Source organism: Phytophthora infestans, genomic scaffold, assembly GCF_000142945.1.
Source record: "Phytophthora infestans T30-4 supercont1.10 genomic scaffold, whole genome shotgun sequence".
In the NCBI taxonomy this organism is placed as follows: domain Eukaryota; phylum Oomycota; class Peronosporomycetes; order Peronosporales; family Peronosporaceae; genus Phytophthora; species Phytophthora infestans.
In genome coordinates, this window is record NW_003303749.1 from 635,692 (window position 1) to 656,172 (window position 20,481).

The following is a 20,481-nucleotide window of genomic DNA, read 5'->3' on the forward strand; positions in this document are numbered from 1 at the left end:
TTTTGAACAGGCGTGCGGTTCGCCAGTCGTCGGTGTCGTATGCACGCGACGCACTGAGTTGATCGACACTGCCTATTTCTTTTCGTTTTTCAAGCGCTGTGCCAGCTCAGGCTTCAGCTCTGTGTCAGTGCTCGCAGTACACGCAGTGTACCTACGGCCAAGCTTCTCGCTGCTAGCACAGGTAAAGCGCTGTTTCTTGTCGCCGTTCTTGCCCCTGTGCTGCATCCGGCGCTTGCCTGCATGTCCTTGTCTTGCATGCTAAATTACATTGCTCACTTGGTTCGCAATCGACTGCGTCGTCCTTGGCAAAGACAGCTGGTTGTTTGGATGTTCCGCAGTGCGGAAGCACTGCAACGCCACAGCAAGTGTCATGGTCCGACGATCCTGCTTGCTTATCCAAAGTAAGTGCTCTTGTGTCAGATCAGGAAACACCAACAGCGTGTTCGAAAAAGGTAGATTTGCATGTCCCACTCGTAAAACTCGCTCTTCGCTAGTCGCAGCCGGCGTACCATAGCATCAATGTCTTTAACGTACTTAGTCACAGCTTCCTTGGGCTGCAGCTGACGGCTCATCAGTTCGCTCTGTAAGTAATCAGGGCTCACGATGTCCCCTTCCTCCAAGTGCTCGGTAATACGTTGCCAAAGCAGTGAAGGGGTCTCCATTCGATCAAGTATGACATTGGTCTTGAATGTCGTGCGTAGATCCACCGAAAGCGACAATGCTATGGCTGAGAAAGCCTTCACCTTTCTCGCCTTGTACCAATCAGTATACTTGGACCTCCTGTAGCCCTCCACATAGTCAAATCGATCAGGTGGCTCTCGAATTGTAAAGGCACCTCACTGGCCCATGCCGTGTACTCTTCCTTCTTCGACAACGGGAAAGCCAGTGTTGCGCAGCGACTTCATGTGTTTTGCTAGGTCTGCGTCATCGTAGTACCCGCCGGGGATCTAGTTGTCCACACCAGATGCGTCCGCTGTCGAGCCATGAACCTATATTGAGCTCATAGCCTGAGGTGACGCAGGTCGCGTCACTGGACTGCTGTCCAATCGTAGGTCACTTCAAAGAGTAGGTGCCATTAGAACAGACTTACACTAAAGAAGCACTAGCAAATAGAGCAATCAAAAGAGGTACGTAAGCGCAGTGAGTGCCGGGCAAAAAACCACGACAGGGCTACTGGTGTGGGCTTGCTCTTCTCTTGGGCTCGCTGAATCGCAAATTGAGTTGTGAGAGAAAGATCAAGCCTCACGCAAGTCAGTACGCCTCTCCGCAAAGTTATATTCTATACATTCATAATACGAAACATTCTTAATACAAGTCGATGGCGTCGTGAGCAGCACGACGGCACGGTCGCTCTTGTCCAGCAAACATAATAAACTTGGCATAACAGCGCGCGTCCACACGTGGTACGTCGGCAAGTGCGCAGCCGCAGGCTGCAGCGTCAGGCGTAGGATAGGATTCAGGATAGGCTGTCAGTGTCTATTGCTAACAAACATGTAGACTATGAGCGTAGTACACGTCTCCCTTTGAAGGTGGCGACTGGAAACTGCCATCTCGGGAGAGTGATGGGCACCCGAGGTCACCATTTCGTGGCTACTCACTCCGAAGACGTCCACCGGGGCTTCTTTATTGAGGGCGTTCGTCTGATCGTCGGCGCTCTCCACTTCGTGGCTCCGCTAGACCTCCAGGGTCACCGCCCCGCCGGTGCTCTCCGCCTAGAGGACGTGCTGGTCCTCGTCACCACGAGGACGATTGCCACTGTGTGGCCCTCAGAGTCGAGGAAGACCGCCTCCTCGTGGACAGTCAAGACGTGCCGAACCAGCGCAATTCAGACGCGGGGGACGCAGCCGGTCGCCATATCGAGTTCAGACAAGTCACTATGGACCCTAACTTGAAGAAGGACGCCGAGGAGGCAGAGATGCCCGAAGCAATGAGTTCGGCCCCAGTGGTGGACCGACTTAGGGTGTTGCCCTGGGCACTGCGACTAGTCAAAAAGGTGGTACTGCTTGCAGCGGTGAGACTGACCAAGGGCAAGACGCTGCGAGCCAAGGTCAGACGTTGTCGGTGAATGCGGTCGGACGTGATGAGAGCATGCAATCAGTTGAAGGAAGCCTTATGTAACGAATCCTCAATTCGGGATCAAAGGTCAACATTTGTGGCGATCTATTACTATTTACGAAAACTGCGAGAAGACAAGCCAAGTCGGCTGGACTTCGCTAAGGGTACGACGGAGCACACGACTGTTAGTGACTCTGGCCTACTGCGTGCTGTCATTCAGACAACTGGTGATCTCGAGGGTCGACTACTGGAAAGTGTTGTCTACACGCCGAGTGCCAAGGTCAACCTGATAATTATGGGATACCTGCAGACTACAGACAGCTACAGGTTGCTGTGCTCCATGGAACAGAAGACGGCTTGGATGTCTAAACCGGGCTCTATCCTAAAGTTTGAGATGCGTGACAACATCAACAGGCTGCGAAGCGAAACGGCATGGTCATGGTTATGGCTTAGCAATCTGTAGAGGACAAGAATACAATGGAGCTGTTGCCTAAGTGTTTTTGTTCATTAGCACATTGCTTTGCTCCAGGTGATGGCAGATATAGGGATTTGGGGGTAAAGCTAGGCACAAAAGATCTGAACACCTACGAAGGCATTGTCTGTGCTGTGAGCAAGGCAAAGTCAATGAACCATAAACGCCCCCCCCCCTGTCCGCTCGACTAAACCATTAAAGATACTGGTTATGAACATTTGTCAGATGAATGTGGAGACGGAAAGTAAGGCTACCATGTTCATATTCCTTGTGACGTTGCTACGAGATACAAGTGGGTCTATCTACTCGAAACAAAGCTAAGCTACCTGGTTTATTCTAAAGCTGCTGTGAAGCTGGAGGAGCACCACAAAGACTACAAGGTTTGTGTGAGGCATACCCTCTCTCTCACAACTCAATTTGCGGTTCAGCGAACCCAAGAGAAGCCCACACCAGTACTGCAGCCCTGTCGTGGCTATTTGCCCGGCACTCACTGTGTTTACGTACCTCTTTTGAATGCTCTGTTGCTCGTGGTTCTTAAGTGTAATGCTTTAAGAAGCGACCTACGCTTGGACATCAGTCCAGTGACACGCCCTTCGTCACCTCATAAGGGCTCCACCGATCCGCCAAGCTCGCAAAAAGGCTCATATGAAGGTTCTAGAAGCGCAACAGGCATGTTACATGGTCAGCAACTCAAATATACACCTACAAACGCTGTTAGAAAGCATGTAGAAGTGACCTTGGCACTTCCATGCTTTGTAGTAGTACGGAGCACCATCCGTACGCACACAGCGTCTTCCGCTGACCCTCACGACTGCATGCATGGTCGCAGCGTAAAATGAAGAAAATCAATGCTCGTCATTCATGCAAGCTTACCCTGTTTTTTTTAGTTTTGTCTAGTCGTGACACCTGGTGACGCTGAAGATGTCACCAGGTATAAACGACACTGGGGGCTACTGCAACGACCGAATTTTTCCACGGCCACAATCTTGAATAGACTCTTGCCATAGATTAATAGATATAATGGTATAAACCTGTGGAAATACGATATCTGTGACGGGTTCACACAGCACCTTGCGCAAGAGGAAGTTATCTTCCGAGAGTATACAAACTCTCAGTGAACGGCAGTTCACAGGTCCCCTCTTTTATTAAAGAGAGCGAAGTGACCCAAATAAGGTAGATTGTAAACTGAGTATATTTATAGGTAGATTAAGTTTGGGTTTAATACAAACTGTTAGCTACCTATAGAAATGCAATGTCATTTAACCAATGGTTGGCTTTGAACGACCTTGGTACCTTGTACCAAATATCTCGGAGTATGACGTGTCATACTCCTGAAGTGTGAAGTGTCACACTTCATGTAACCAGGGTGCACTTAGGGCTACGTACCCCGTTACATCCTCCCCCACTTAGGTTCGGTTTACCGACCAATCAGAATGAAGAGGTGTTCGTCACAAACTCTCATTCTCAAAGTCGAAAACCATCGACTTGGCCGCGCGAGCGCGGCGGAGGCTCACTTCACAGTTAGAGCCTCGAGCAGCAACCTGTGCGCTCTTCGTCAAGGTCTCCACTTCGACCGTTAACATGCCTCGCAGCACTGCTAAGAGCGGTGCTAAGACACGCTCCAAGGCTGCAGCCGGTAAGGCGCAGGCCAAGAGCACTAAGCCTCACGGCAAAGGCTCTGCACTCAAGGAGGCTACTCAGGTGGCCTCCGAGGCGATCGGTTCCTCGGGTGACGCGGCTGCGGACAAGCGCGCAAGCAAGCGCCGCAGCCCATCGCCCTCGGCCTCTCCAGACAATCGTCCGAGCCCTTGGTTCGTAGAACGTGAGCTCAGCTCTGGCAGTGAGGACGAAGCCGAGTCCGAGAGCACGCACGATGCTCCTGCGGGCTCTGTGGGAGGGAACAGCCCAGTGCCCAGCGAGCACAAGGATGACAGCGTGCAGTCGCTCGCTAGTGATCAAGGTGATCTCAGTCCCAGGACGTCTGTGCCCTCAGAGAGTCCGGCCGTCAAGGCTAAGGGCGCTTCCAAAGCCGGTGGCGATGAGGAAGAGAATCCTCGCAAACGTCTCTCGCTTGCCGAGGGTCTTGCGCGCTAAGGCCTCTAAAGCCGAGGGCGCCAAGCCCTCAAAGAAGCGTACCGCCTCTAAGTCTCCACTCCGCGAGGAGAAGGAGACTCGACGCTCCTATCAGAGTCTCTTCGGCTCCTCGGATGAAGAGGAGGAGAAGGAGGAAGAAGCGGAGGAGAAGGGTGCTATCGTTGAGCCCCGGGAGGTCTCGAATGACCTCGACCAGCAGCAGGAGGAATTCCAAGCTGCCCAGCGTGTGCGTGGGGGTTCGGTGGCGGCACCCGTCAGCCAGGGAGCTGCCATCAACTCAAGAGGGTATTGGCCTCCCGAGGAGAGCTCTGGGGCTGACCTCTTCTTAGAGCTTCTCGTCGCTCCTCGTGGCCTTGTGGGCGGCCACACTTCTAGGGGCATCTATGAACGAGCCCTTGTTCAGAAAGAACAGTTGTTTGTTAACAACATGGAGGCTGCTCGGTGTGTGCTTCTCGCGCCACACCGCATCCCTCTCAAGGGCCTCACGACTTGTCGTAAGAAGCCCGAGACCCCGGGTGGTCTCTATCCTCTTTGGGGATACCCCTGGGTTATGCCCGAGAACTGTCCCACGTGGAGTTCTTGTGAGGACATGTTCTGGGCGTGGGTGGAGACTCTCAAGTACTCGCCACTCCATGAAGATCAGCAGCTGTCCCACATCCTGGACCAGCGTGATCTTCGTGTGAGGTTTGCCCACTTGATCAGCAAGCGTATGCTGCCAAGGGACATCCTGAAGCGCGCGGCTTCTAGCGCTCACGATGAGCGCGGGTACGGTATGTATTCATCGACCGTACCCCGTTCGGGCAAGAAGCCCCGGACTACTTATGAAGCTGCCGCCGCTTCTGTTCCCAGATTGCGACAGCCTTCGGGCAGTCAATCAGGAGCCGTTCAATCGGCTCCCACGAGTTCTCGGAGTGAGCATAACCCCTCCACTTCACGAGGAGCTGTCGCTTGCCGCGACACCGTTGCTCCTGGAGGATCCGCTCCACGTGAAAGTGGGCTTCTCCATTCCGGTCAAGCAGGGGCGGAGGTGCCCTCGTACGAGTACGAGTACTCGGCGCCTCCCGAGAGCCACTCTCGTCCGAGTGCTCCGACTGCGGGTCCGACACAGGACCCTGAGGTTGACCGCCTCCGTCAACGTGTCCTCGTGCTTGAGATTGCACTTGGCCTTGGGACTGGCGGTAATGCTGCCGCCCAGGCCGGGAATCAGGGCGAGCTCGCTCGTCTTGCGGGTCGCCTGGACCTGGTGGAGCGAGAGGTCGCGAGCCTGCACCTGCGGGTGGATCGCCGGGCCTCTTCGTCCGATCTGGACGAGGCCTTTCGCATGATCCGACAGATCGAGGCTTTGTTGCCACGTCCGGAGCCGCCTGCGGCACACTCCCAGACGTACGCGTATGGTGCGTACCCGGCGTACTCAGCGTACTCGGCGTATGGCGCCGGGGTCCGTTCGTATGGAGCCCCTCCGGCGTACGGTCTTGACCGCAGCCTTGCCGTCCCGACCGAGGCTTGGGTGCCTGCTCTGACGCCCTCGTCGACGACTGTGACCGGCCCTCGCTTCGAGGAGCTGGGTCAAGGGGGGTCTGCGAGTCAGCAACCCCCTGCGGGTCAAAGTACCGCTTAAGACGTCCGACATAGAACGTCGGGTGCGTCTTCATTGACTTTGGAAGGTCGATGGTGTACGACGCACCATGTCTGGCCAGGACTGCAAAAGGTCCGATGAAGCGGTGCTTCAGTTTGTTGCTGCCGACAGAGTTAACAGTGTCTAGAGGTAGGTTCCTCGTGTCTAGCAACACTAAGTCACCAACCTCAAATATACTTAAGTTTCCTCTTCCTTGTTTGTCTGAGTACTCCTTTTGTTTATCTTGGGCCGCTGCCATGGCATCGCGGACCCTGCTGACAATGTTCAGCTTGGTATCCATAAAGGATTCCACCTGTTTTCGCAGCGAAACTGGCCTCACATCCGAGACCTGGGAGGAACGGGCTTTCCGAGCATCTCCCCCACTTAGAATAGAGGAGTCAGTGTCTCCTCGAAGAGTGAGAGGCACTCTGGGGTGGCGGAAGCCGTTCAAGTAGAACGGCGTGAACCCCGTGGACGCGTGCACCGCGTTGTTGAGCGCAAACTCAACAACTGGAAGCTGCGACGACCACGTACGTGGCGCTGCCGCGCACACACTGCGCAGAGTGTCCTCGAGCACTCGATTGACGCGCTCTGTTTGGCCGTCTGTCTGCGGATGATCCGCAGTGGACATCTGCAGACGAGCTCCCAGTAAAGGGAACAGCGTTTAACAAAACGCAGCAGTGAACCGCGGGTCTCGGTCCGAGACAATCGTCTCCGGGAGACCGTGATAGCGGAACACGCCATCGACGAACAACATTGCGGTTTGTTCGCCCGTTACAGTGACGGGAACTGGAGAAAGATGTACCATCTTGCTCAGCCGACACACGAACACCAAAATTCCGGTGTTGCCGTGTCCGTCGGCGGGAAGCCCAAAGATGAAGTCAAGACTCATTGACTTCCAACAATCAGCCGGTACGGGCAGGCGCTGTAGTGGAGCCGAAGAGTGCCCTGCGGGTTTGACCCGCTGACATGTTTCGCATGTCTTGACGTATCGGTCGACCCACTTGTACATGTGGGTCCACCAGAAGGACTGAGAGACCGACAGAAAGGTCTTCTCGCGGCCCAAGTGGCCGCTGGAGGGCGCGTCATGCGCCTCCGCGAGGATGTCGAACTTCAGATCCTCGTCGTTGGGTACGACCACCCGTGGAGGATCAGTGGGCTCCACCCGATAATAGAGGAGGCCCTCCTTCAACTCATATCGGTGGAGCCGTGAGCGCTGTCGCGACGAGAGCCAGTCGGACTTCGCGCTCGTTCCGGCCTTAAGGAGCTTGACGATAGGCGCGACAGCCTCATCGTCCCGATACGCCATGCGTATCCGATCATATAGATCCGTTGTCACCCGCGTGATGTGGGCCAACTCCTAGTCGGGACGCCGAGAGAGGGCGTCCGCAAGCACGTTGAGCTTGCCCGGCTTGTATTCGACGCGGAAGTTGTATTCCGCGAAGAAGGACAGCCACCTCGCCATCCTTTGGGAGAGGTGAGGCGAGTTAGTCGCCGTCCTCAAGGACGCGTGGTCTGTGTAGATCACAAAGGGCCTAGAGCCCAGAAGGTGAACACGGAACTTCACAAGGGCATATTTCATTGCCAGGAGCTCCTTGTCATGGACAGGGTAGTTCCGCTCGGCGGCTTTGAGCTGCCGGGACTGGAACGAGATGACTCGTTCCTGTCCAGCCGTGTCGTCCTGCAGCAATGCACACCCGATGGCGTAATCGGAGGCATCGCAGACGACGCTAAATGGCTTCGTCTCGTCCGGCAGAGCCAGGACAGGGGCCTCTTGGAGACTGGCCTTGATGCTGTCAAACGCATCCTGGTGCTCTTGTTCTCAGCGCCAGTCGACGTCCTTCTGAAGGAGGCTCGACAAGGGCTTAGCGAAGCCCGCGTACCCAGCGCTGTACTTGTGAAGGTAGTTGGCCAAGCCCAACCACTTTCGAAGATCCTTCTGGGATCGAAGCGTCGGCCATGCTGCTATAGCCTTGACCTTGTCTGGGTCAGCCCGAACGCCCACGTTGCTGACGAAGCAACCGAGAACTTTAATCTCTGGTGACGCGAAAACGCACTTGTCGATGTTGGCGTAGAGCTTGTTCGCTCGCATCACGTCCAACACTCGACGGAGGTGTCCTAGATGCACCTCCATGGTCGTCTTGCCTCCCTCGGCACGGCTATGGACGAATATGTCGTCGAAGTACGTCTGTACGAAGGTACGCAAAGGGCGGAACAATTGCGTCACCAGGCGATTGCACGTCGCCGGGGCGTTAGACAAGCCCTGCGGCATGACGAGCCACTCCCAAAGCATGCCGCTTGGAGTGCTTACCGCGGTGAGCGGGATGTCACTCTCTCGCATCAGGATTTGGTAGTATCCGTCTACCAAATCCAGCGCACTGTACAGTACGCTCCCGGCCATGTTGTTCAACAACACATCCTTTCGTGGGATCGGTGTTTGGGCCGGCACCGTTGCGTTGTTCAGCTTATTATAAGCGTGAACCAGACGCCACTTTCCGTTCGGCTTCCGAACGCAGAAAGTCGGCGTCGAGTGCGGGGATTTCGATTCCCGCACCATGCCTGCCCTCGCTTTCGCGGCGAAGAAGGCATCAATGACCTCGCACTGTTCGCGCAGGAGAGGCCATTGCCTCGTGACACAATACTTTGTGCCGGGCACGAGATCAATCTCGTGCCGTACGCCTCGATCCGGTGGGAGTTGGGTCGGTGGGTGTTTGTTCACCACGTCCGCATACTCCGTCACCAAAGGATACACCGGATCCTTGGGGTTCTTGAGAATCTCAGAACCCAAGCGCGCCTGACGCTGCTTGTTCATGTCTTCCAGGACGTTCTCGTCCAAGACAGAGGAGGAGTTCAGCTCCTCCTGAGTGGTCTCAGGTCTCATGAGTACCATCTCAGCAATCTCTCCAGCCTTGAGGTTGGCCAGGAAAGACTCAGCCGTCATTTCCTCGAGGTTCAGTATCTCCGCAACCTCTGGCAACGGCTCCAAGTGGACACCAGATGCCTTGACGGGTAAACCTGTCTCGCCATCGAAGATGTGATAACACTCTTCCACCGGCCTTGTCGGAGGAGCCCGGGCCCTGGACTCCGAGTCGCTTGAAGCGACGTCGATCGGAACGAAGTTCGGATCCGACTTGAGGCGGCGGCGGTGTCTTTGCCGACGGCGTCTGTGACGAAAAGCTTTGTTGCCCACGTCCAGGGATGTCGTCGCTACGACATCCGAGGCACTCGTGGCCTCGTGTGATACTGTTGTACCCACACAGGAAGCGTGCTCAACGCCTTCCTCTTCAGTTAAGGTCTGGGCGGCCGCGTGTGGCACTGTGTTACCCACACAGGAAGCGTATCCGACGTCTTCCTCTTCAGTTAAGGTCTGGGCGACCGTGAGTGGAACTCTGTTACCCACTCTGAACACGCTGTTCTCAGTGTTCATGACAGCTGCAGCTGTCTGCGGAGCTAAGTTACCCGCCTGTGGACCTAAGTTACCCACTTGGCCGATGCCTCTTCTGGGCGCGGCCACCATCAAAACATCCTGGGAGTCGTCATATACGTCGACGACTCCCAAGCATCTGCCGGATGCTTTGGTACCCTGGCAGCCCTCGCGGGCGCCCCGGGTCCTGACAGAGGTGGGAACATGACTCACCAATTCTCTGTCGGACTGCGCAGGGCGGCTGGCACCGATTGCCTTGCCTCGCCAGTCGATCCAGGGCTCGTGCTTCTCAAGCCAGGGCATGCCCAGGATCATATCATATGGATCCATATCGAGAACAGTGAACTGTTCGAGGCTGTCAAAGTCTTCAAACTTGACAGCCAGATCCACTTGGACGTTGGGGACAGTGACGACCTTCCCGTCGGCCAGTCGCACTGACACCGTCCCGTTGCCCTTGCTTTCTCTCAAAGCTTCGGACAACTTGTTGCTGTTACGAGCAACCGTCTGACGGCGTGCGAAATTCTTCGACGCCCCAGAGTCAATCAAGATTCTAAAGGGATGATCGTATCCCCGTACACATCCGTGTACTACGAGCAACCCGCCGCTGCTCTTCGCCGATTCGAGAGTGCGAAGACTCTCAGGGGCTAAGTCCCCGTGGTACGCGCCACCCGCGCACCCATCACGAAGACTTAGTTCTTCCCCAGTAGGGCGCCCCGCCCCTACTTGTTCCCTGCGTTCCCCTGTACCCGGGATCCTGGCTTCTGCCAGCGACCCTTGAGGACGAGCTTGGGGAAGGACCGTCTGCGGAGTCTTTCCGCGGGACAGTCGCGCTTGAAGTGGCCCATCTTCCCACAGCCGAAGCAGCGGATGTCACGCTGTTCGGCGGACCCGAGCTCCATGGGAACTGGGCCGTTGGGGCTTGTTTGACCGGGAGCCGACAAGGAGCTCCCAGGCCACGCTGAGGCCGGCGTACGCGCCTGGCGATGGCTGTACTCTTCTTGAAGAGCCACTTGAATCGCCTCTTCAAGGGTGCTTGCCTGCACCCGGAACAGCTGAGTGCGTGCGGGGCCCACTCGAAGGCCGTCCATGAACACAGTCATCTTGATGTGTTCATTGAGTGGGTTTCCCACTAGGGACGCCGTGAGCTCCCGTATCTCTTGCACATACTCGTGCAGTTCGCGCCTTCCTTGTTTACACGCGAGGAAGCGCGAACGCTGGCGGTACTCGTAGTTTGCCGGGAGGAACGCGGCTCGGAGCTGTTCGCACAGCTGAGCCCAGGATGTGAAACATCCTGGGGATGCCAGGATGTGAAACATCCTGGGGATGTTGCTTCCCGAGTGTACACCCAACTCTTAGCACGACCGCTAAGGTTGGAGAGTGCAAAAGCAACACGCAGTTGCTCGGTCGAGATCAGAGCCGCGTCCATCGCGAGCTCTACTTCTCGGACCCAGATATGAAGGTTCTCGCCTTCCTTCCCTTCATACGGCTTTACCTTCAGCCGTATTGGCTTCGGGTGAGGCGGATTTGCTTCCGCCGCCGGAGCCTGCAGGTTCTCCCGCACATGCGCGATGAGGCCCTGCTCGTACGCGTCGAATGCATTGACGCGCTCGAGCTGCTCAGCCGGTGTTGACACCACCAGGCTCTGCAGGGCCTCCATCCCGAAGATGCCTGCCATCTTCCGAACCGACTCGAACTGAGAGTCGTTCAAATGGGAGAAGTCGTTCCTATCCATGGCAGCGAGCTTCGGAGGTTCAGGTAGTCTACCCGCGATGGCGTGGATTGACTACAAGTACTACCAAGTGTGACGGGGTCACACAGCACCTTGCGCAAGAGGAAGTTATCTTCCGAGAGTATACAAACTCTCAGTGAACGGCAGTTCACAGGTCCCCTCTTTTATTAAAGAGAGCGAAGTGACCCAAATAAGGTAGATTGTAAACTGAGTATATTTATAGGTAGATTAAGTTTGGGTTTAATACAAACTGTTAGTTACCTATAGAAATGCAATGTCATTTAACCAATGGTTGGCTTTGAACGACCTTGGTACCTTGTACCAGATATCTCGGAGTATGACGTGTCATACTCCTGAAGTGTGAAGTGTCACACTTCATGTAACCAGGGTACACTTAGGGCTACGTACCCCGTTACAATATCGCCCACATAAGTTATGTAGAAATACATATTGTTTTCGTCAAATTTGCATTTCACAGCTAACTTTAATTAAAGGAATAAAAAGAAATGAAAATCAAATAATTTCACAATTGAAACCTATAAAAATTCAGCAGATTGCTTATTGACATCATTTAATTCTTAAAGCAATATTGCTGTCTTTGCCTATCTTAATTCGTTCTTTGCACGTAATGCCGCCCAAGACGGACTCACTGTTCCGCTGGATCGAGGAACGCGAGCACCACGATTCCTCCATCTCCCCCTGGGGCCGTGTCCTCGACGCAGGCACCGGTCGCCACTCGCTCTCGTGGCTGCTACATGGCGGTGTGTCCTCCCTCATCGAGGAGGTGGTCGCTGTGACGGGGGAGAAGCCTCTTGCCAACGATCTTTCGGCTGAATATGATCCCAGCAAGACACCGCACGCGACTCCGTTCAAGGTTCACGCTGGCAACTGGCAAAATGCGACTTTCTTGTCTAATGAGAAGCCGTTCGACATTATAATCGCTGGTAATTTGTATGCTGGATCCACCTTTGAAACAGCGTGATGATGAGTGGAATTTTCACGTGTTTTCCGCTTGCAGACTACCTGGTTGGAGCTATCGAGGGCTTTGCACCGTACTACCAAGACCAAATTTGTGACAGACTAGAGAAACTGCTGGCTCCGGGAGGGCGGATCTACCTGGTAGGACTTCAGCCATTGAGCGAGTCTCAAACTCCGGCGGGCTCAAGTGATGCAGAGATTGAGGCAGGCAAGCTGATCCAGGAAGTAGCGCGCACACGTGATGCGTGTCTCCTTCTTGCAGGACGTCGCTGTTACCGCGAGTACCCAATCGAGTGGTCGCAGCGCCAGCTGGAGAAGGTAGGGCTGGAGGTGACCAACAGTGTGCGTCTTACCAATGTGTATGGACGGTCGGCGATCACTCGTCAACTCGAGGTGGGCAGGCGTCATATTCCACTGTTTTGGGACCCGGTATTGGCTGGCCACATGCAACAAGCACTTGACTGCGTGGACGAACGCCTGGAAGAGGAGTTCGGATCTGGCGCACTACCCAAGGAGGAGCAGCGCAGGATACGTTTCGGATTCGACTACGTCATCGCTGCGCGTAAGCCCGCCCAAGCTTAATGTAAGCCGGCATTAAAGAGGACAGCAAGTTGTTGAAGTCAGTACACTTCGCGAGTGTCCTTTTACATGTAGTTTCAATTTTGTCCAATCGCATGGTGTAAAAAGTATCGCTTTGACCCATTTCACAGTTAGATTAAAAACTCGTAGTGATGTCGACGTACGAGAAGACGCTGATCCCGCCGCTTAACTTCTCTATGGTGGCGTCTGGCGTCTACCGCTCGGGCTTCCCTAACAGGAAAAACCATGCTTTCCTCCAGCAACTCGGGCTCAAGTCCGTGCTGTACGTAGAGATTGTTATTGCTAGCAAAATTGTCGCTCAGATGCAACTGCTGCAGATATCTATGCCACCAGGGACATCAACCAGAGAACGTGGCTTTCTTCGAGGAGAATAACATTGAGGTCTTCCAGTGCCCCATCGACGGCAACAAGGTGAGTTTATTGAAATGATAAAGAATTTATGACCCAGCTGACAGAGAGCGAATCCCTTTCAACAGGAACCCTTCATCAGCATTAACCCGGATGCCATGGCTGACGCGTTGCGCCATCTCCTCGGTACAATCGACTGCGGTGAATCTTCTGTATAGTGCTGCTATTAATACTCGACGCTGTTGTCTGCAGATGTGCGAAATCACCCAATCTTGGTCCATTGCACGAAAGGAACGGTGAGTAAAATAAGTGTCAAAGCTTTTACCGGCCAAGGCAACTAATCATCATAATGTCATTGCTGTTACTTGTCGTCCAGCACCGTACAGGCTGTGTGATCGGGTGCATGCGGAAGATGGAGAATTGGTCGCTCACTTCGATCATCGACGAGTACTGCCGCTTCGCTGGGCCTCGCATGCGTCTTTTGGATCAACAGTTCATCGAGTTCTTCACCCCTACAGTTCAGTATGATGAAAGACAGATGCCAAAGTGGCTTTCCTCTAGTGTCTGAGAGGGCACGGCACGGTAAATACAGAGCTAAGCCAGTACATCTTTAGAAACTTGCACCGAAGGGCTTTCTTGTATTTAGCGTCTGACCTCTCTGCATCGGCTTCCGCGTGGACAACTCGAGCCATTCGCTATGAATTCTTTCCATGCTGCAAGTGTTTTTGTAGTTTTTCGCGTCAAGTCATTTCTTTCTGTGCAACATATCACGTTCCCCAGTCCACAATCGCCTCCCGCAGCTTACGCGGACGCCTGGGATTTGTAAGCCGAGCCGTCTGCGAACTTGTCCACCCACTCCTGGTTCTTCAGCGGAGCGCCAGGCCACGCCTTCTGGAAGTAATCCTCGGGCTTGAAGCTAGACGGATCCTCAATGCGCTCCACTAGCTTGTGCTTGAACTTGCGGATCAGACCTTGCACCGGCCAGGCAGCAGCGTCACCCAAAGCGCAAATAGTGTGGCCCTCGATCTGGCGCGAGATTTCCTCCAACATGGGGATTTCCTCGAGCTCGGCGTCACCCGTTTCCATGCGGGTTAGTACCTTCTCCATCCAGCCAGTACCTTCACGGCAAGGCGTGCACTGACCGCAACTCTCGTGCGTGTAGAAATGCGAGTACCGACGAATAGCACCCACCATGTCGACACTCTTGTCAAAAATGGTAACAGCGGCCGTACCCAGACCGGAGCCACCACGCTGCTTCAGATCGTCGTAGTCCATCATAATGTCCTGGCACAGTTCTTCGTCCAGTACAGGCACGGAAGAGCCGCCAGGGATACACGCCTGCAAGTTGTCCCATCCACCACGAACGCCACCACAGTGACGCTCAATCAGGTCACGGAGAGGGATACTCATCTCTTCTTCTACCGTGCACGGGTTGTTGACGTGTCCAGAGATGCAGAAAAGCTTAGTGCCGTGGTTGTTTTTGCGTCCAAGACTCGCGAACCACGAGCCACCGCGACGAAGGATGGTAGGGGACACAGCCACAGTCTCCACGTTCGTCACCGTCGTAGGGCAGCCGTACAGACCCGTGTTGGCCGGGAAAGGAGGTTTGAGGCGGGGCTTTCCCTGGCGGCCCTCCAGACTCTCAAGTAGACCAGTCTCCTCACCGCAAATGTAAGCGCCAGCACCACGGTGCAGATACACGTCGAAGTCGTAACCGGATCCGCAAGCGTTGCGGCCGAGGAATCCGCGTTGATAGGCCTCGTGGATGGCTTCCTGAAGGATCAGGGCTTCGTTGAAAAATTCACCACGGATGTAGACGTAGGCAGCACGGGCGCGCATAGCGAAACCAGCAATAAGACATCCCTCTACGAGCTTGTGCGGGTCCTTACGCATGATCTCGCGATCCTTGCAGGTACCGGGTTCACTTTCATCGGCGTTGACTACCAGGAAGGACGGGCGTCCGTCCGTCTGCTTGGGCATGAAGGACCACTTGAGACCGGAAGGGAAACCGGCGCCACCACGGCCGCGCAGACCTGAGTCCTTGATCTCCTGCACGATCCAGTCCGGACCCATGCACAGAAGGTCCTTGGTGCGGTGCCAGTCTCCACGACGCACTGCGCCGTCCACACGCCAAGTGTCCTCGCCATATACGTTCGTGAAGATGCGGTCCTCGTCCTTGAGGCCGCCGTACACGCGGGCCATAGCGGGCTCCTCAGCCTGTCATAGTCAATACGTAGGTTAGTTAAAGAATCTTTAAAGTGAAATTACAAATAAAATGTGAGGTGCAACACGTACAGCATTGGCCACAGCGGCGCTGGTGCGGAATCCGCGCGCTGTAACCACGTCAAAGGCGGGTTAGCATAAGTACATAAATGCGAAGTGTGGTGCAGGGAGTGATGACCTTGGGAAAGCGTCTTCTGGGCCACGCGAGCGACGCTCTTCATGGTGACTCTGATGCTGCGACCTGAACCAAACTCACGCTGGCCGCACACACGACGTTTGTCCGGATTGGACCCCCAGTTCCCCCTGCGCTCTGGGCCGTACAAATGAAATCCGATTTGACGGGATGTGTGGGCCACATGAAGGAAAGTTGCGTCGTACACAAAAGAAACTTCAACATGTCGACGAAAATATGATATACGCAAGCGCCATTATTAGAAGCGAAGGGCGATGATAAATCCATCCATCGTGTCCGCTTTGGGCTCTGCAATGGACATGCCCGTCGATGCGGCCAGCGTTCTGCGCCGGCGAAACCCTCGGATGAGAGAATTGCCAGCTTCGGCACTTTTTTGGCTTTTGATGTCTGCCGCTCTAAACTTAGAGGTTAAATCTGGTCGTTGCGGTGTGCACCTTCCCACCTCCGACTGATGTGGTGCTTGCCCACTTCCACGCGGCTCCAGCCTTCACACCAACCGTTCCTTCATTCTCGAATCTACTCACTCGCAGAAACTCCAGCTTTTTATCGCAAATGAGGTCAGCTGCGGTCGTGTCGGCGATGGTGTTAGTCGCCGGCGTTGCGGCACAGACCGCATCCACCACATTCCCGGGGCGCTGCGAGACGACAAAAGACTGTGTGGAGACGTACGGGTCCAGCTACGCCTGCGTATCTGTTGATACGAGCGTTGCTGGTTTGGAGCAACTGAGCATGTGCATTCCGGGCGGACAAGTATGCAGTGGTCGTATCGCCGGACTCTGCCCCACTTTCAGCTCCTGGCCATCCAAGTATCGCGTCATTCAGCCAGTCTGCGCCTTCTTGAAGGTCGACAACTGCAACCAGCAGTTCAACGTGACCGTGAAAAGTAGCGCTGGCAGCAATGGCACCGTGGATGATGAAGACGACATCGATGTCAGCAGCAGCAGTGGAAGTGGCAATGGCACCAACAAGGTGGAGTGTTACCAGCGCAACTTCACGGTCAACAACGAGTACGTTGTGGTGAACGGCATCTATCAGTGCCTCGACAAGGCCAAGTACGTCACCAGCAACAGCGGTCACATCAAGAACATCACCGACACGGTAGTGAAGCAATGCGGCTGGAACGCCACGAGCCAGACGCTTTGCAGCGGCCACGGCACTTGCTCGCCGCTCGTGGACTTCGCTCAGGACTACGAATGCAAGTGCAACGCCGGCTACAACTCGTCTGACTTTTGCAACGCTGTGACTTCCAACGAGTGTAGCACTGTCTCTCAGTGCGGAACGAAGGGAACTTGTGGCTTTAAAGACGGGACCACGACGGGTGAGTGCACATGTGCGGCAGGAGCCAAGGGCAATCAGTGCCTGCTGTGCGATGCCTCGGCGAGTTCTGAAGTTGTGTGCAACGAGCACGGCACATGCGGCTCCGACGGTGTCTGCGCTTGCTCTTCAGACTACAATGGCACCTTCTGTAGCGACTCGACTGGAACCAAGGGCTCCTCCTCCTCTCCGTCCGCAGCGACGACAGTGAAGATGGCAATTAGCACCATTGCTACAGCTTTAATTATGGCTGTCTTCGCTTAAGCTTCTACCTTCAAGAACAGTGCAATGGAATGAATTGCTTTACCTGATCACTACACTTTTGGTTTGTCTTTGATGTATGCTACCCACACGGGTACAGCACCAGCCAGACGACTGCACCGCAGGCTGGTGCTTCGTTCCTACTTGTACTTGTCTACTTCTTGTCCATTTGTCATCAACCGCTGGTGGTCTCAAAGCAATAATTGGCAGCAGCTTGCACGTCCCCTTTCTTCTTCTGCAATGCCTCCACTGCCAGCTCTCGAGAGAAGCCCATGTCGAGCAGCTGCTGCACTCGTTTAGACTTGCGGAACCGAATTACAAGCGGGCGAGTCTGAGCCTTAATCATCTTCAGCGCTCGATCCACCTGGTAGTGTTGAAGCGGATGTCCGTTGGCTTGCAGAATGGTGTCGAAAAGACCGATTTGCCCGCACTTCTCGGCGCCGAACATGCCGCCTTTGGCTCCGCGAGGGAAGCTGGTCACACACAACTCGTTGTCTATCTTCTCTAAGTACATACCAAGCAGTAGAGCCTCACCGAAACGCACGTCGTACTCGTCCTCGCCCAATGGAGAATTCATGGAGATCGAGCGAGGACACATGGCAATAGCAGCGGACACCGGCGTGATGTTTTGCGTAATTGAGTCACGGAGACTCAGCTCCTCCAGTTCGATGTCCGCGTTGGTCTCCAGCTCTGTTACTGTGTGTGTTCCGCGTCCGCTGGAAAGCGTTGCCTGCTCTTCATCAACACTGTGAAGCTCCGCATCGTCCAGTCGACGCAACGAAGGCCGTTCCGTATCTGGAGATTCCTCCTGGATGGACGGAGGCATTAAATCTCCTTGCTGGGAGCCAACAGACAAGCTTTTCGGCCGATCCACATTTAGTGAGCCATCATTAACAAAGATGCCCACAGACGAATCCTTGCGTTGGTCAGGGAGTTCATAGAACAGCAGAACTGGCTGGAATCGGCCCTTTAGACACTCTGATACCACGTTACTCCAGGATCCCATCTCGAGCACCCGCGAGTCGTCGAACATCAGCCACATCTTGTGTGCTGTACTGTAGAAGAGAGCCACGTAATGGCGTCCATAGTAGCAGACAAAGCCTCGCAAGCGATATGTTGTACGTAAGCCACCGTTCTTGAAACGGATGACCGGGCCAGCAGCGTCGAAGCACTTGGCCAGATCCAAACGGTCGTCGATGTTCTCCAGCACTCCCTGTACCTGTTCCTTCGTTGCGTTCTGCGTGGCCCATAGAATCGACACTGCAAATACCATGGGGAAGCGGTGGATCACGCGCTCTTTGCCAAGCTTACCTCCACATCCCTTCTGCTCACATTTGGACGCCACGTCCGCTTCCTGAGCTGTAAGTCGGCGGAACATCTGCTCTGTAGACTCGTACTTGCAAGCGTACAAGTCGCTCGCGTACGTTGAGTACACGAGGTTGGAGTACAGATCCCAGGGCGAGCTGTGGTTGCAAGTGCCACACACGTATCTGTCGTAAATCTGGTGTGAGAACACTAGATGTGGGATGCTGTTATCGTCAAAGACAGCCTGTGGCTTCTCCTCGTACGTGTCAGCGCTGACAAGTCTTACCAGCGACTTGACCATTATGGTGGTCTTGTAAGTCTCTTCGATCTCCGTAGCTTCTGTCTGCTGGTGCATCAGATTCAGCAATGCAAGTAGCGTTTCTTCAGCGTCGTACATTGCTCCTTCCTGGAAATTTTTGTCAGCCGAGTAGAGTACACTTAATCCCTTGCGAATAGCACGAGAATGCAGCACTCCACTGGACGTATCGTCGTATTCCATCATGATCGACTTGAGTGCTCGAAGTACGTTCGATTCCACAGAACGCGACTCATCCTTCACCTCCACATGCAGCAAGAAGTGCCGCATAGACGTCAAGTGCCAGAAGCTCTGGATGACGACGTTCAAGAAACAGTTATTCTCTCCAGAAGCGTTTAGCAGTCCGCGGTGCACCGACGCGCCTTTGACCCATAAATTGGCTTCCTTCTTGTCGTTACTGAACAATGTGGTCGCGTCTGAAGGTGAGTCCGAGCTCTGGTCGCTCCCTCCAAGAGACGCCAGTGACGTCGTGTTAGGCGGCCATTCTTCCTCGTCATGACTCGTTAGTACTCGCAGATGATGGATCCAATCACTAGCAGCTGTAGCGGTGGGGCCGTCGATCTCCAGCACTTTATCTGCGTGGTCGTCCACCTGCTTGACACTTACGAGGAAGGCGAAGCGGCGGCCGTCCCAAGGAGCTACGCCCAGCACCTTGTAGCTACGTAGAGGTTTGATCAATCCGGACTGCAGATCGCCCGTGCTGGGTTGAAACTTGAACGTGCTGAGCAGCAGCGTGTCCCGTGTCAGGATGCAGTAGCGCATATGTCGGGGGCGTACATTTACCATACTGCGCGTTTTGAGGTTAAGCCAGCCACGATGAACCACCTCCCCGAAAGCGGACTTGAGGGGTCCATTGTCGCTGGACAGCGGCGTGGGCTCCAAAGCCGTTGGCTGCATGACCGACAGCTTCATGATCGACAGCAAACGTCACATGCAACACAAGAACAAAGGGGACACAACGTCAGGGACGCAGCAACGGAGCAATTTGGTGTGTGTTAAATTGATATAGTTACCGTGAAGGGAGAGGGCGAGGAGTGAGGTGGGGGCTCGGGCACAGCAGACCTTCAGCCTAAACGAGTGCTGCCCTGGAAGCCGTCGCGTCGTAAGTTTAAAAGCGTGGGAAGGATGTTCCGACTTCTTTCAGGCTCAGGTCGACACTGATTGGCGGAAAAAGGTTCAAAGTGTATCCTGAGTGGGCGATGACGTTTGAAAGTCCGTAAACGAGAATGGGAAGGACGATTTATCTCCAGGTATCGGATACAGTATTTTAGAGATTATGAAGGGCTGTCGGAGCTGAGGTGTCGCAATGCGGGGCTGCACAACAGGTCCTGCCTGTTACAGGACGAAGTGGAGGACCGTGCGTCAGTCCACCCTTGTGGTTCTTAGCTCGACGGTATGATTCCCTCCCTACTCGTCCGAGTCTTCGCCATCCGAGTCGCGATCCTCATCGTCCTCCTCCTCGCCTTGAGAAGAAGAGGTCGTAGTGGCACCACGGGTGCGAGTACTGCGGCGCAGACTGGGATGATTATTTTCATGGGGCTGAGAGACAACAAT

At 54.6% G+C, this 20,481-nt stretch overlaps 5 protein-coding genes across 5 annotated transcripts; 3 read left to right on the plus strand and 2 right to left on the minus strand.

Annotated features, from left to right (window-relative positions):
• Positions 1 to 12,017: 12,017 nt before the first annotated feature.
• PITG_06813 (uncharacterized protein) lies at positions 12,018 to 12,949 on the plus strand (the record flags this gene model as incomplete). Its single annotated transcript, XM_002904752.1, has 2 exons — positions 12,018 to 12,333; positions 12,408 to 12,949. 2 exons carry the CDS (start codon positions 12,018 to 12,020, stop codon positions 12,947 to 12,949), a joined length of 858 nt encoding a protein of 285 aa, XP_002904798.1.
• A 140-nt stretch (positions 12,950 to 13,089) lies between these two features.
• Positions 13,090 to 15,366, plus strand: PITG_06814 (tyrosine phosphatase, putative; the record flags this gene model as incomplete). The annotated part of the gene is made up of 6 exons (XM_002904753.1): positions 13,090 to 13,229; positions 13,285 to 13,378; positions 13,444 to 13,501; positions 13,568 to 13,611; positions 13,692 to 13,897; positions 13,962 to 15,366. 5 exons carry the CDS (start codon positions 13,099 to 13,101, stop codon positions 13,881 to 13,883), a joined length of 519 nt encoding a protein of 172 aa, XP_002904799.1.
• On the minus strand, positions 13,926 to 15,804 carry PITG_06815 (NADH dehydrogenase flavoprotein 1, mitochondrial precursor; the record flags this gene model as incomplete). The annotated part of the gene is made up of 3 exons (XM_002904754.1): positions 13,926 to 15,532; positions 15,611 to 15,648; positions 15,717 to 15,804. 3 exons carry the CDS (start codon positions 15,757 to 15,759, stop codon positions 14,117 to 14,119), a joined length of 1,497 nt encoding a protein of 498 aa, XP_002904800.1.
• A 479-nt stretch (positions 15,805 to 16,283) lies between these two features.
• Positions 16,284 to 17,362, plus strand: PITG_06816 (uncharacterized protein; the record flags this gene model as incomplete). Its single annotated transcript, XM_002904755.1, has 2 exons — positions 16,284 to 16,637; positions 16,707 to 17,362. 2 exons carry the CDS (start codon positions 16,284 to 16,286, stop codon positions 17,307 to 17,309), a joined length of 957 nt encoding a protein of 318 aa, XP_002904801.1.
• Positions 17,363 to 17,481: 119 nt separating this feature from the next.
• PITG_06817 (inactive ubiquitin carboxyl-terminal hydrolase, putative) lies at positions 17,482 to 19,824 on the minus strand (the record flags this gene model as incomplete). Its single annotated transcript, XM_002904756.1, has 1 exon — positions 17,482 to 19,824. The coding sequence occupies one exon, from the start codon at positions 19,822 to 19,824 to the stop codon at positions 17,482 to 17,484; it is 2,343 nt and encodes a 780-aa protein (XP_002904802.1).
• Positions 19,825 to 20,481: the final 657 nt, after the last annotated feature.